General features: G+C 36.4%; 1 protein-coding gene and 1 pseudogene across 1 annotated transcript; both read left to right on the top strand.

Annotated features, from left to right (window-relative positions):
- Nucleotides 1-573: 573 nt before the first annotated feature.
- Nucleotides 574-10,907, top strand: LOC126765563 (cathepsin L-like; annotated as a pseudogene).
- Nucleotides 10,908-14,846: 3,939 nt separating this feature from the next.
- Nucleotides 14,847-15,371, top strand: LOC126765562 (uncharacterized). The gene has a single exon (XM_050483171.1). The coding sequence runs from the start codon at nt 14,847-14,849 to the stop codon at nt 15,369-15,371; it is 525 nt and encodes a 174-aa protein (XP_050339128.1).
- Nucleotides 15,372-16,310: the final 939 nt, after the last annotated feature.

The following is a 16,310-nucleotide window of genomic DNA, read 5'->3' as shown; positions in this document are numbered from 1 at the left end:
TGAAGACGTATAACATATTGAATAGACCGAAATTAAAAAAGTGTACAAAAACATTATATGCATTTGGACAACAGCCTATTCCAATATTGGGTGAATTGCACACTAAAGCAAAGTGTGGAAATAAGCAAAAGCACATTGCTGTAATAGTTGCAAATTTAGAAAATGCTAACAATCTATTTGGGCTAGATTTATTCAAAGCATTCGGTTTTGAAATTACGCAAATTGATAACGTAGTTGATAAAGGAGAATACATCAAACAAATTGAAGATTTATGCAATAAATACGAAACAGTATTTGACAATACAAATGTCGGCGTGATAAAAAACTTTAAAGCAAGTATACGTATGCAGACCACTGCCATACCAAAATTTTATAAAAGCAGGCAAATACTGTTCGCGCAAATGTCAAAATTCCGTGAGGAAGCAGATAGGCTTATTAATACCGGAATTTGGAAACCAGTTAAATTTAGTAACTGGGTGTCACCAATTGTCTTAGCTCCAAAACCAGATAGGTCGGTAAGAATATGCGGTGATTTTAAAGTAACAATTAATTCACAATTAGATATTGAGCAATATGCATTGCCAACACGAGAGTCGCTATTACATACAATACGACACGGTACACATTTTTCGAAATTAGATTTAAAAGATGCTTATTTGCAGATGGAGTTGGGTGAAGATTCCAAACAAGTAATGGTAGTCAATACACCTTTAGGATTGTTCCAGTATCAACGACTTCCATATGGTATTGCCAGCGTACCCGCAATTTTTCAGCGTTATCTTGAACAACTCCTCAACGGTATAGAAGGATGTGGAAATTATTTGGATGACATTATTATAACCGCACCGTCATTGCAAGAACATGTAAAACGAGTAGAGCAAGTAATCAAAATTCTCGAAGACAACGGTATCAAGTGCAAAAAGGAAAAATGTTTCTTTTTGACTATTCAGGCATTCAAGCAGTTAAGCAACTGAAACCTCCTATGAATATAACGCAACTAGAAGCTTTTATAGGCAAAGTGAATTACTATTGCAATTTTTTTTTTATCACAGACCATATACCTCTCATAAATATTTTTAATCCAAGCAAACATCTACCACAAATGACTTCGAATCGTATTCAGCGTTGGGCCATCATACTTATGGCATATCAATTCGATATCAAGTATCGTAATACACACGCACATGGTAATGCGGATGCACTCTCTCGTTTACCTGTAAGTACCGATATTCAATTTGATACATCCGAAGTATGCTACAATGTTACACACATACAATTACCAATAAATGCTAATATTATTCGTAAGCACACAGAACGAGACAAAATACTACGTAAAGTTAAACAGTTTGTTAAAGCAGGTTGGCCTACACAACTATCGCTAGGTGATAACGAAGTTAGACCAAGTTTTCATCGGAGATTACACGCAAACGTAAAACGTGTTGTTATTCCAAAATCATTACAGCAAAATATTCTAGAACTCTTACATGATGGACATTGGGGAACCGTAATAATGAAGCAATTAGCACGACATCACGTTTGGTGGCCAAACATCGATGACGACATAGCCAAAATGACACGTCAATGTGCAATTAGTAAAGTTGATAATCCAGCTCCTACACGTCAATACCTTAGTTGGCCAGAAGCGAAAGCACCATGGGAACGAGTTGATATCGACTTCGCTGGCTCTGTATTTGATTCTATGTGGCTTATATGCATAGACGCTTATTCACAATTTCCATTCGTAACTCAGTTATCATCAACTACAACAGATAATACTATACATTCTTTAAAATAAATTTTTGCCATAGAAGGTTTTCCCAATACACTGGTTAGTGATAATGGACCTCAGTTAACATCCGACGCATTTCAACAGTTTCGCAAGTTGCAGGTATTACGCACATAACAACTGCACCATTTCATCCAGGATCTAACGGACTCGCGAAGCGTTTTGTAAAATTTATCGTTTTACTCCTAATTCCAATGGTGAAACACCTGCTGAACTACTCCATGGTCGTTCAGTTCGTACCATGTTAACTCAACTTTTTGAGACACCAGCACAGTCAAAATCTAAGGTCGTAAATAAATACAAATTCAACTTAATGAATTAGTATACGCTAGAAACTTCGCGAAAGGAGAAAAGTGGATCAAAGGGATTATAATTCATCCGATTGCATAAATTATGTTTATGGTAAAGTCAAACAGAGGTACTATAAGACGTCATATTAACCAACTCAAACCAAGATTAAAAGCAGAAGGTAATAACAAAACACCCAGCATAATACTCCCAGATCCCAGATGGATGTACCTGACATCCGACATTCAGCAACGGTTATGTTGCAAGACAAGTTAAACATACAACCAGATATATCCACACAAGTACCTCATTTTAATGACCAAAACAGCGCACCATCGCAATTAGAGGAAAACGTTGCTGAAGATCAAAATTCAAACAATCCAATTCGTAGAAGCAACCGATCGCGACAACAGGTTACTAGTTTCACAACTCATGATTTTAGAAATAAAGCACAGACGTGCATTGTTGCGCACCCGGCGAGCAAAAGAGCGAAGACAATTGCCATAAATACCAGTAAACCTGTGCTCTCAACATTTGGTGAATCAGGAAAACGGAAATAACAAACGAAAAAGGGTATTTATTTAAATATATGGAGTTTCGATATAAATGGGGTATGTACGGATAGGGAAGCTTCTCCAGAGGAGGAATATGCAAAAATAATGTTGCTAAAACTTATATTTTTAAATATGCTCGATTAAAAATTCAAAAATTTGTTGGATATTTAAATATACACTTTAAACATTGAAATAAGTTTATATTTCAGTTTTAGTTTGTTATATTTTTGTCTATATTTATAATTTAAAAATCACTTAACACACTCATCGTTGAAAAGGTTACATTATTTACAATTATGAGGAAAAGCATTATGTAGGTTGGAACTAGTCATAAAAAGTGATCCAAAAAAACTTTTTTTTTCAGGCAGTCGCCATTTTGTGAAACAAATTTTTTCCCACTTTTCCGTAGTTCCGGCCATTGCGATATTATTTTAGATTAATAATATTTTTTTCTTGGTTTCAGATAACTAGGAGGGTTGAAATCATGGGTATGGTCACGTGGAAATTTTTAGAGACCCCCACTTCGTCAGCTCATAATTTTTGAAATTTTTAAGTTTTTAATTATTTTCTGTACTCATCTAAAATTAACACATTACTAATAAAAAAATGGATAGTAAAAATATTAATTGCCTTTTTTTTACGACACTTTAAAAATTACCTGAAATTCATGCTTCTAGACCAGAATACCCCCTTAAAAAAATAACCCTGGTCGAGCCAATACTCGTGGCGACTGAAGTACTCTTATGTAGTATTCCTTTAAAAAGCTAAGTATTTTCTTATTTTATTACGTAATATTATTATCTAATATTACTTAGTTGATTAAGATAATTGTTTATACTCATTTTAATTTGAAATATAATTTATAGAGACTTGTTTTTATTAGACCTAAGATTGCAGAATAAAGAAAGAGGAATTATAGCGAAAAAGAGAAATTTCAGTTTCACTGTTAGCACATAAATGATGCTCACTACGAGTGTAAAAAATAATTTTTAAAAATAGATAATGTGAAATAGCTTGTTGAAATGTTCGAATTTTGGGAATTTTTGAACTTTAAAGTTTAAAGATTTTTTTTTAATCAGGAGGACTTCCGCTTTCCAACGGTACCTTAAGATCGCGGCGAAAAAGAAATCGGAATTGTGCCTTTATATTAAACTTAAATAATTTTTATTTAATATTTAAATTTTGTTCAATTATTTTTGTGCACACAATAACAAAAGAGTTGCATTTTAACTGATAATGTACAAAGTGATTTTACGGAAGAACCAAAAGAAATAAAGAAAACAAATAATACCCAAATGACAGGAAAAAATAACACATTAGTTTTTCGCATAGAATTCCTTTATGCACTGGCGGCCTTCGGCCGCGATTCAAAAATATAACCCTGGTTGGACCAACACCTGGGCGTGCTCAGTTCTTTCGCGTTGATCCAAAGATAAATGTATTGTATGTTATCGAAAATAGGATAAACAATATTTCAGCAATATAAAATTATACTCTGAGCTCATACCCTATCCATGAAGTTTGAAACACCCAGACGGAAACGTCGCAGACTCCATAAAGTTTATGCTATCCATAAATGATCAACGTCACGAGCTGAGTCTTCACTACAAGCGAAGTATTACTTTTTTCTTGTTTTTGAAAATTTTGAACAAAGTTTATGATATAAGCCAGAAATACAATATATAATATAATTTATTAATACAATATATCTTTTGCGGATTTACCATCAAGATGCGCGCAGTATTAATTTTGTGGCGTTGTTCGCCTATACTAGTGCGATTGCGTTCAGCGATCTTGTCAAAGAAGAATGGTTTGCCCATAAAGTAAGTTTTTTTAAATAAAATAATTTTATTAACAACTAAATTTACTACTAATAAGTGACTTTTTTTATCCTTATGTAATTTAGTGGCACTAATTAACATTACTCGGAATACGCGTTTGTTACTACTTATTAAAATTCTTTCATTGCAATATTTTATTTATATTGCACCTTCACCATTCTTTATGTTTGAAAACTGTCAACACTTTTTACAACTTTCTTTTGTTATCTAATGTATAAAATTTGCATGTCACAATGGCGATTATTGACCTTGAACGAGATATTTGCAATTCATGAAACTTTTCCTACTGTTGTGCATCTCGCAGTTCCTTCGGAGAAGGCCAAAGTGTGTATTTCAACCCAGAGCCAACGGAAACACCGCCAACAACAAAATTGGCATTGACGAGTATTTTCTCGACTTGAGTCAGTGATCCGTTTGCGAGAAAATTGCTCTATTCGGAAATGCCTTAATATTATACATAGAATGCATCGTCGAAGAAATGTTTACACAGAAAACAAGGCTAACCAGTAGATGAACATTCAGGTGTATTCTCAACTAATGCATTAGGATGAGTTTACACAATCCACCCGAAAAACGATGATTGCTTCTACCTTCGGTTGCTATTGATTAATGTACGCGGTTCAACTGCATTTGAGTCATTGCGTACTGTGAATGGTACCGAGTGTGCAACTTTTTGAGAAGCATTCCAGCAATTACAATTGCTGGAAACTGGTATTCGCTGGAATCAAACGAAGGATGATGCGATAGCTACTTCGCATGCCACTGAAGTTCGCACACTTTTGGCGATGATCATTTCAACATATCAGCCTTCAAATCTGCGTCAATTATGGAATACGAACAAAAATTACATTGCCGATGACATTTACATTGTATTCGCTAAGAATTGGAAATGGGCAAATTCCAATCATCTTGACAATGAAGACGAAGCCGTGAATTATCCAGTGGAATTTCTAAATTCTTTGGAGAGGCTTGGTATGCCGCTGCATCATTTGCGTCTCAAAGTTGGATCTCTCATTATTATGTTTCCCAATCTTCATGCTTGATTCTACGAATTCCTTTGAGTTCCAACGATTTGCCATGTTTTCCACACGGCCTGCTAAACGTGTCGTGTTCATAAGTTCGAAACCCATTTCTCTATACTTTTACGCACCGGAACAGAAATCAAAAAATGTTGTTTATCAAGCTGCGCAATTGTTCGTGAGCTCAAACAACTTAATTTGAATAATGTTTTTGTTTATCGCACCATCACTCGTTACAATGATACTGGTAGCATCGCAAAACGCCATGGAGGTGGTCATCAAAAGACTGCAACGCCACTTGAGATGGTTCGGTCAAATTCCGAACATTGTGTTTTTTGACGAAACAATTTTTCCAATTGAGCAATTCATAAACTCTCAAAACGATAGGTTTTACTTGACCGACCGTTCATACGAGAATCTAAGTCATCGGTTGGCCACCAGGAGGCAGCACCCGCCACAAATAATGGTTTGGGCCGCTGTCACCGCAGATGGGCGCTCTCCAATTGTTTTCATCGAGCCTGGCGTCAAAGTAAATGCGACATATTATCGGGAAAGTGTTCTGGAGGCTGCTTTGAAGCCGTGGGCAAACAAACATTTCGGTCGCAAACCATGGACGTTTCAAAAAGACTCAGCACCGTCTCACAAAGCGCGAGTGAACCAAGAATGGCTGAAAAACAACGTTCTGAACTTCATCACGACCACACAATGGCTCTCGAATTTACCAGATTTCGAATCAAATGATGTATTCTCTCTGGGCCATTTCGGAGAGCAAGATCCGAAGTAAAAAATACACTAGTCTCGAGAGGCTGATGAAATCTAAAATACCGGCAAGTCACATTCGGACAGCTTGCGATTCGTTTTTTGACCGTCTCAAGGCCATAGTTAAGGCAAAAGGTGGTCATATCTAGCAAAAATGAATTGGTCCTGAATTTATGATTATTTTCACACATTTTGTACTTTAAAATAAATAAATTAATTGGTTACACTTCGAGTGTATATAAAATGCCATGTCATATCATCATCAGCCTAGACCGGACGGCTACTTCAATCTTTGATCGTGCTTTTTTCGAAGCATCGTTTTCATCGAAGTTGATGGTCACGATTTTTCAGATACTAATGAACATCTTGTAATAGAAACATGAGGTCATGTTTGGTCGAAGATTTTTTTTTTCGACTACAACTAAATTTTTGTTTGTAACTTTGCAGGAAATTTAAATTTTTCTCAAATCCTTCGATTAATCACGACCTATACTCATCTTCTAAATTACAAAAAACAATTATTTTTTTGTAAAAATCAAAATTACTATCAGAAATCTTAATCTTCGATCATTATCTAAGAGAATCTTATGAAAATTGCAAGTCAATCGGTCCATCCGTTTTGTAGAAATTTTCCCAACTACTAAGAACAGCGTTTCGGGAAAACGCGTTTAAAATTTTGAAAGCAGTTTACAGTAAATTAGAAAATTCTTAGAAGATGTATTAAGATTACAAAAAAAAAAAATATTTTATTACAAACTTTTGATTTTAATAAAAATTATGAAATAAACCATGATCATGCTCCTCTGCTCCTTTGAACACTTGTCGCCACCATTACATGAAATGTGCTAAAATATTAAAAAATCCAAAATTTTAATCTTTTCTGTAGCAGTATTGTTTATACTAAGTACAAATGTCAGCATGATTTCAGGATTTTCTGTGTTGATTTCTGGATTGACTTACAATTACTCACCCATATATCTGAATATCTGCTTGTATTGGTTGCATTGCAGCAATTACGGCTGCTGCAGCATGTCGCAGCATTGCTTATCTTCACAAAAAAATTTAAATAAAATGTCAAGACAACAACAACTTATTTCGTAACCTACAGATCAGAATGTCTGAGAAGGAAGGAAGCTTAAATTAGTGAACAAATAAAGCGAGTGCCATCAAGCTAAGTTATTTCTAGTGTTTTCTTGCAAAGAAAATGAGGCCTTCCACTTATCACTGCTAAGGCTGAACCCACACCGGGTTAGTCAAAACAGTTTTTCTTATCTCATACGCAACTGCCCATAGATTCATATGTGACAACCCACACCGGACAAGACGAAACGAAAACGCATGTTCGCGCTTTGACTTGTTTGAAGAGCTGTTGTCGAACTTCTTATGTATTTTCATTCAGCCAACGCATACCAAATGCGACAAAACCGTCTTTGTTGTTGATCCAAAAATGCTGAGCTACGGCGCCACCCACACCGAATGTAACAGACAAGACACGACAGAAAAACACGTTTCGTTGCTTATAGCTGAACCGTTGGTTTTCATAGTCAAAATTACGCATTTTCTTTGTGCTTTTATTCTGCATACAAGTTGTTAAAATAAACATTGACGCGGAGAAATTAGTGTTTTTGATCGAGGCAAGGAGCCTAATATATAATTACAAAACCGACGACATCTTTGCAAGAACTGATTCGCTTTCTTCTTTTTTCGTTTTATTTCAATGCACACCAAACGAGACAAAAAGACAAAATGCCGCATTGTGCTTCGCTTGGTGTGGGTTAGAGCACAAGATGTTTTCATATTTTATTAGTCAAAGACTTTTTTGACTAATCGGGTGTGGTCTCAGCCTAACCAAGGAAGAATTTACGCTTTAGATACACATATTTACATTCACATACATGTATGTAGTTAAAATGAAGCTACAATTACAAAGCTGATATTGTCTCCGTGGTAGGGTTGATATTAGAAATATATCATTTGGGCTGCATGAATATTTGAGTGTTCATCTCTACTGTTTAGCTGTTGCTTTAGTGGCGTAAAGAATTACCCAAATATTTTATGACGCTTTCGCGTTAACAGTCGATAAAAATGTGGATACATTCGCGGCCTTTATGTCATTGACGTTGAAAAAACTAGCATTATCACTAAATAGTTCTCAAGATACTCTCAGTATGTATATGCAACAAAAATCACATATTTATCATGCTGCATGTTGTTGGACTTGCTAATCAGCTTTCACAGTGATTTCATGCGCTTTAAAAAAAAAAGTATTAAGAGTTGCTTTATCCACTTGCAAGTCGAAAAAAACACTTTTTTGTGAACTTTTTTTCCTAAAGGCATTTCATTTAATAAATAAATAAAGAGAATGTACATTTAAACTGAGTTATTTGTCGAAAAATTTTGGATTCTGTTGATATCGTATCAAATCTCCAGGAGGACCTCAAAAACAAAAGTTATCGCAAGTCCAAAATTAAAAAAAAAATATTTTTACTATAGATAAAAAATTTGATAATTAAGGATGATTTTCCAGGAATACCTACGAAATAAGTTATCTATCGATGTGGCAGATTTTTCTGCTTATAATTATCTCAAGTCCAAGAACTAAAAAAATATTATTACTGTAGATGAAAAATTTGACTTGTGACAAAATATCTGCTTCCCAAAATGATATATTTTTTGCACACTTTTGCTGTTGTAGCGGCAGAAAACATTCTTGAAGTTTTTTTTTTAGGAATGGTGCCAAGTTGACAATCCGTCCTCTTTATTGGCGTAGACACCGCTTACACGGTTAAAGCGGAGTTTAAAATAGCGCGCTAGTCGTTGATAGTCCTTGGACGGATAAAATTCAGTGTCCGAGTAGACCCCATTGTCATGGGAACGTCGTTTTTGAGAAATGCATGTTTATTACCATGTTCAGACCGACACTTAATCACAAGATTTCAGCTGTAGAGTAGTTCATCCCACTAATCTTATAAATTTAACAAGATTTCGCCATACAAAAATGGCAGTTCTTAATCTCGTCTCCGAGGTAATTTGGATCTAATCTACGCGAAAACTCTCTGTGCGGCTCTGGGGCCCTATTCTGTTCTCGAATTCGGATTTTTTATATTCTGTAACTCGATTTTCGAATTTTCAAGCCAATTTTCGAATAAAATATTCGTTAGCTTTTGAGTTGCAGAAAGCAAAAACGAAAATTGTACATATTTATTCTGGCACAGGGTGGTACAACTTTCGTATAATTATAAAGTAGATCCGAATTTCGAATAGAATAAATTTGCGAATCGAGATACAGAATAGGGCCCTGATTTAGCAACATCTACTTGTCAGCATTGGAATTCTATTACATTAGCACAGCTGATTTAGACACCACAAAGACAAAAAATGTAAACAATCAAATGAATGAAAGCAATTAATCTTAATTCACCTGAAAATCGACTTTCCATATAAAAAAATGCATCCATTATTTTCAATATATGGAAAATATTTAAAAGAAGACGGCTTATATAACAAAATACTATATAACAATATTTTCTTTTAATAAATATTTAGCGATGTGAACTCTTGAATGGAAAAAACATCTGTTTTATCATCTGTCCAACGGCAGTGAGAACGGGCTTGATTAGTGAAGAGATTAAATGTAATTTAATCACTTAAAGTTTTTGGTGGGAACATACTATTAGGTTATACTGGCCGAATTCGAGATAAACAAGTTTTGACCGTTGTCGTGTTTTGACTCACCCTTTCTCCCCTACCTAACATTTCACAACATCAGATCGTTATTTTTTTCTTACTTACTTTTAACTTTATTTATTTTTTATTCTCATTGGATTATTTTCTTATTTGCAGATGGAACACAAGAAGCAGTAGAAGAACGCTTCCGTTTGAAAATATTCAAAGAGCACAAATTGAAGATTGCCAAACACAATCAATTATACGCAGCGGGCAAAGCTTCATTTAAAATTTGACTGCCATTTTAAATATAGCGGCCCATTTTACTGTGCCGACATCTGTGGACTGGCGTTCGCACGGTGCTGTTACCGATATCAAGGATCCGAACAGAATTTGGTCGATTGCTCTGGCAAATATGGCAACAATGATTGTAATGGTGGTTTGATGGATAACGCTTTCTGTTATATTAAGGTTAATGGTGGCATAGATACGGAGAAATCCTACCCGTATGAGGGTATTGTTGATTCCTGTCACTATAATCCATCCAGTATTGGTACCACCGATCTCGGATTTGTCGACATTCCGACCGGCGATGACGAGAAAATTAAGTAAGCTGTTGCCACCATTGGTCCAATTTCCGTTGCTATCGATGCTTCGCATGAATCTTTCCAATTTTACTCTGAAGGTGTTTATAATGTACCAGCTTGTGATCCACAGTCAATTAGATCACGTTATTTTGGTGGTGGGCTATGGCACTGATCTAAGTGGACAAGACTACTGGCTGGTAAAGAACTCTTGGGGCACCACCTGGGGTGACAAAGGTTATATTAAGATGGTGCGCAAAAAGAAAAATCAGTGCGGTATTGCTACAGCCTCCAGCTACCCAATTGTTTAGGTTGTAGGTTTTCAAACATCACAGAAAAAAAGTGAAAATACATAGAAACGTAATACCACCCTCTTATGGCAATTGTTATATTAATGCATAATTAGCATACGAAATGTGTAAAAACATTATATAATAAAATAATATATATTATAATAGTTTTAAAAAATAAAACATTTTATATTATTTGACACAAAAGATAGGAAGTATATATCGTAACCTAAAATACTAAATAACGTAACACCACTTTTCATAAGTTTATAGCCGAAGGAAAAACGATTTGAAACCACGATGAAACAGAATTTGAATTTTGGTTATAAAATGGCAGAGAACGTACATATAATATAGAGAAGGTTCAATTGCAGACAGGAGTGTGAACTATCAAGAGCTAACAAAATTCTATTAGTGGATTTCACCACTATCGGCTCGGAAGGAAAAATTTTAACAGAGATGAGTGAACAAAGCTGAGCATTGAATCAAAATTATGCTCAAAAATATAATAATATATTGCTATTACAGATGTAAGTATGTTGGTTCTTTGGCTTATATTTTTATACTGTTACATGCAATCATATCAATTGATATGAATATCATTTTGCGAATTTTTTTGAATGCACGCAAAATTGATAATATTATAAATAAATTATGCAACTTTTGAAACAATTTTTGTAGTTAACGTGCAAATAAAAGCCACTTTTTAAATATTTAATATAAATTCATATAATATATAATATAATTTCATATACAATTTTTGGAAACTAAAAAAAAAAAACTACTGCAAATTGACTTTTAAATTTGTGTACGAATATCTTCAAATGCATTAAGAAAATAATTAATCTAACATTAGAATTGAATTTTTTTCGCCCAAAATTGAAATTGCAAAAAAAAATATATATATATTTAATAATATAAATGTATATATCTTTTTAATATTCATTCGCAAGTGCCGGACGGAATAAAATGAATCCCAAGCTTATTGTTAAGAATTAAAAGAAGAATTTGTTTCGGAACATTTTTTCTCGTTTGCATACTTCATGACCCTCTTTTTTGAACTACAGCTCGCACAGAGGCATCAGTTTCAATACACTAAAGAATTGGTGGACAAACTTTCAACAAATTTCAGGATTAAAAAAATATTTAAATTTTACAAATAAATAAAGAAAAAATTAAAATTATATTAAAATGTTGGTACGATTCAGATTACTTTGCCGGTCGTGTAAAAAACACGAATTTCGGTATATAGATTTGACATTTAATGTATGTCATTCCGTTAACCAAAAGATAACAAACAATGAGATAACTTAGAACAAGAAAGTATGCTATATTTGCAATTAGTTAGAGAGACAAAACCTTTGAACCTCAAATGGCGATGTGTTACTTTTTTCCCACTCTTTGAACAAAAGTAACAAATACAATTTCGATTTGTTTGACAATTAGAAGGTACCGTTGGTACCACAAACGTTTAGTTGACGGGTTATTCCACTTCAAAGTTCAAAAATTCCCAAAATTTTTTATGCACATTTTTCTCTTCGAATTCATTTAATTAAACTGTAAACATTTAAACAAATTCACTATTTACACATTTTGCAGAATTTATAAGTACAAATTTTATATTTTAAAAATTACTTTTTACACTCGTAGTGAGCATCATTTATGTGCTAACAATTATGAGAAAATGGAACGCTGTCATATTATAAAAAGCATATAATATATAAACAACTCGCTGGATATTATCTTTTTCACTATAATTCCTCTTTCTTTATATTGCAATCTTAGTTCTAATAAAAACAAGTGTCTATAAATTATATTTGAAATTATAATGAGTATAAATAAGCTTTCACGCACATGAATTTTTTCATATTTCAATTTAATAAACAACTAAAACTATAATAATATATAGTAATATTACTGTTTAGGATTACTTACGTTAGTTTTAAGTTTATTTTCTTATAATGTTAAGTCTGATCTGGCAATACTGGTTTATCTAAGTTTTCTATTTCTCATCTCTCTTTTATCATACATTTCTGTTTGATATTATCTTTGTTTATTCATATTTCGAAATTGCGGTATTTTAAATTCCTTTGTACTCCTATAAATACGGGAGGACATGTATGTATGTACAACCCTCTTCTCTGATTGTAACTCAGTGCTGATGGTACTCATCTCAATAAAGCATTGAGAACTCTACCCGCTGGCAAAATTAATTAACATTAATTTAACATTTTGGTGCCTCCTGTGAGGACAAATATTTTTAAATTCATTTTGTAATTGTTTGTTATTGCGGTTGTGTGGTTTCATGACGGAACTTAATGAGCGATCATCGGCGGTGAAACCAATAAAGCGCATACATGCACGTGTCTCGGAAGGTGCCATGGAAAGCCGTGATGTGTTTCATCACCAACAAGAGCATAAATCGCTTGAATCACACTTTGAACGCTTCATGGAGAACCATAATCGTTTGGTTGGAGGAGCTACGTCCACCGAGATGGGTCCACATGATGCACTTTTGGAATCAGTAGAGGAGCTGTATACTGCGGCATGCAGCAGACTTTATCGTCTCATTGCATCGTCAAGGGTTGAGTCTAATGTCGATGAAGGAACGCAAAATTGCCCCACGACATCTCTGGATGGGCACTTGGTTGATCTTAAATTAGACCCGTTTGCTATCCCGTTGTTTGATGGAGACATGTGTAAATGGTTAGCGTTCAAAGATGCCTTTGAAACACTAGTACATAATTCGACATATCCAGAAGCGTTTAAGTTGGGAAAACTTCGGCAGGCGGTAAATGCGGCTACTGTTCCTTTAATTGGTGGGATATATTCAGGTGGCTATCAGGAGGTCTGGAAGGCTCTCAAGGATCGCTAAGACAACAAAAAACAGCTAGCGGAAATACACGTACCCCGTTTTCTTAACCTAAAGCCAGCTACTCATGAGTCATCACAATCGTAATTGACTATTGTGGATACGGTTCATGAATCGCAGCGTGCATTGCATGTTATGGACATCCCTCTAAATCAGTGGGACGCATTGGCTGTACCAATCGTGGTGGCTAAGCTTCCAGCCGTAACTAAGCGTGACTGGTGTATGAGGTACTCAACTACAGAGATACCACAGTTAGAAGATTTATTGAAATTTCTGGAAAGACGTGCTCATAGCCTAGCTCCTGAACCAGCGGTCTCATTAATAGCTTTCCGTCAGCAACGACCACTGAGGACGCATGTGGCTACCACGGATGCCGCTTTGTGTGCTCATTGCGGGTTATCGCATCGGCTTGCCAAGTATCCTGCAATATTGGCTCTTAGCATCGAGCAAAGATTTGAAGCCCTTAAGAGATTGAAATTGTGTTACAACTGTTTACGTTCGAGCCATTCTTGTCGACAATGTTCGTCAGGTAATTGTCGAAATTGTGGATGCAAGCATAACACGATCCTATGTCGAGAAAAGTTCAACAACACGTCAACGTTTTCTTCTGCAACTACGTCAGCCGTATGCAGTGAGGTACCTGCAGAGGTGCCGACAATCAGAACAGCATGACTAGCCGCACCTGCAAAGCCTCTCGCTGCCAATCCAAAACCGATAACTCTTTTAGCAACAGCGCGTGCTTATGCCTTTGGAGAAGCATCGGTGCAGCGAGTGGCACGAGTTCTGTGTGATCCCGGATCACAGGTTAGCTTTATAACGGATCGTCTAGCAAACTGTTTGCAGTTATATCGACGAAAATGTGACTTGATGGTAGAAGGTGTAGGTGCAACCATCAATACTCGAGTGAAAGGCAGCGTTACGTTCACTCTGAGATCAACAACATCTAATTTTGAAATGCGAATTGACGCCTTGGTTTATCGTCCATTACTTCCCCGACTCCAGCAGTGAAGATTGACACTGCCCATACTTGAGAGGCACCATACTTGAGAGGCACGTAACCAGTTTGGTACGCCTGGAGTTATCGACGTTCTTATTGGCGCGGACGTGTGAGGGCATTGCTCACACTCACCACTTCGCTAGACAGGGAGAACCACCGGTTGGAAGAACTGGTGTCAAAGTTCTGGCAAATGGAGGAAATAGCGGTGGTTGACGATCTGCCAGAGAACGAGTGTGAGCAGATTTTCGAGACCACTCATAGCCGTACCCCAGACGGCCGTTATATGGTACAGTTACCCTTGCGGCGAGAGGCAACGGAACTGGGTGGCTCGTACACACTGGCATTACAGCAATTTCATAGGCTAGAGCGTCGTAAGGTTGCGGATCCAGTCCTTAGAGAAAACTACATTTCATTTATGAGAGAGTATGCAGCAATTGATCACATGGAGATAGTACAACCACCTTATAATCACACAAATTGCTACTACATTCCTCATCATGCGGTCACAGCAAAGTTTCGCGTGGTGTTCAACGCTTCGGCACCTACCAGCACTGGAATCTCACTGAACGATGTTCAACTGGTAGGTCCAACGCTTCAGGATTTGTTAAGTGGTATACTTTTACGTTTTCGTCGCTATCGAGTGGCGATAACTGCGGATATCGAGAAGATGTTCAGGCAAGTGCTGGTTGCACCTGAACATCGCGACTATCAATGAATTATATGGCGTGAGTCTCCTGCAGACGATATCCGAGTATATCGCCTGAAGACTATCACATATGGAATGGCATGCAGTCCTTACAATGCAGTACGAACCCTGCAACAATGTGCTTATGACAATTCCGTTGTGGTTCCTGACCTACAACAAGCGGCTCGTGCTCGAACAGCGATATTAACTTCGTTTTATGTTGACGACTTCTTGACAAGTTGTGAAAATGTTACTGATGATGTGGATGCCAGTTTATCTGCGGGAAAGTTCAGCCTAAGAAAATGGAACTCGAACGATAGTCAGGTGATGATGCGTTTACCTAATGATCCGTCTCCTTCTAGCTATATCTTCCATCCTGGGGAGACTTCCGTTCTGGGCTTAAGATGGGACGCACTGTCGGATCAGTTATTATTTCGCGTCGATCTACGTCAAAGAGGAGAGATACCCACAAAGCACCGTGTACTCAGCGAGGTGGCACAACTCTTTGATCCTACTGGATTGTTTTTGCCTGTTATCGTAACTGGAAAAATATTCATTCAGCCACTGTGGTCTGCCGGTCTATCTTGGGACTCACCTTTACCTGACGATCTTTGCCGCGAATGGCTGAAGTATCGGGCACAGCTTCCAGAGCTTAATCAAATTCGAATCATTTCACGGGTTTTGCGATGCTAGCTCACTCGCGTATGCAGCGGTGATTTATGCGAAGACGTTGCACAGAGACGGTTCTGTACGTTTCACACTTCTTACGGCACGTACCAGGGTAGCACCACTCAAGGCTGCTACCATTCCACGCCTGGAACTTGCGGCAGCGTTACTTCTTGCCGAAACATTCCAGAACGTGCGGGATTCTTTGGGACTAGTTTACGTTCCCTACTATCTATGGTCGGACTCAGCTATCGTACTGTGTTGGCTGAGAAAGGATTCAGGAGCACTAAAACCATTCATATC

The sequence above is a fragment of the Bactrocera neohumeralis genome, unplaced genomic scaffold, assembly GCF_024586455.1.
Source record: "Bactrocera neohumeralis isolate Rockhampton unplaced genomic scaffold, APGP_CSIRO_Bneo_wtdbg2-racon-allhic-juicebox.fasta_v2 cluster10, whole genome shotgun sequence".
NCBI classification, from domain to species: domain Eukaryota; kingdom Metazoa; phylum Arthropoda; class Insecta; order Diptera; family Tephritidae; genus Bactrocera; species Bactrocera neohumeralis.
This window is presented reverse-complemented; position numbering and strand designations above follow the sequence as displayed.

What these genes read in the sequence shown, in the direction of transcription:
- LOC126765562 (XM_050483171.1), top strand. Translation starts at nt 14,847, where the DNA reads ATGGAGGAAATAGCGGTGGTTGACGATCTGCCAGAGAACGAGTGTGAG.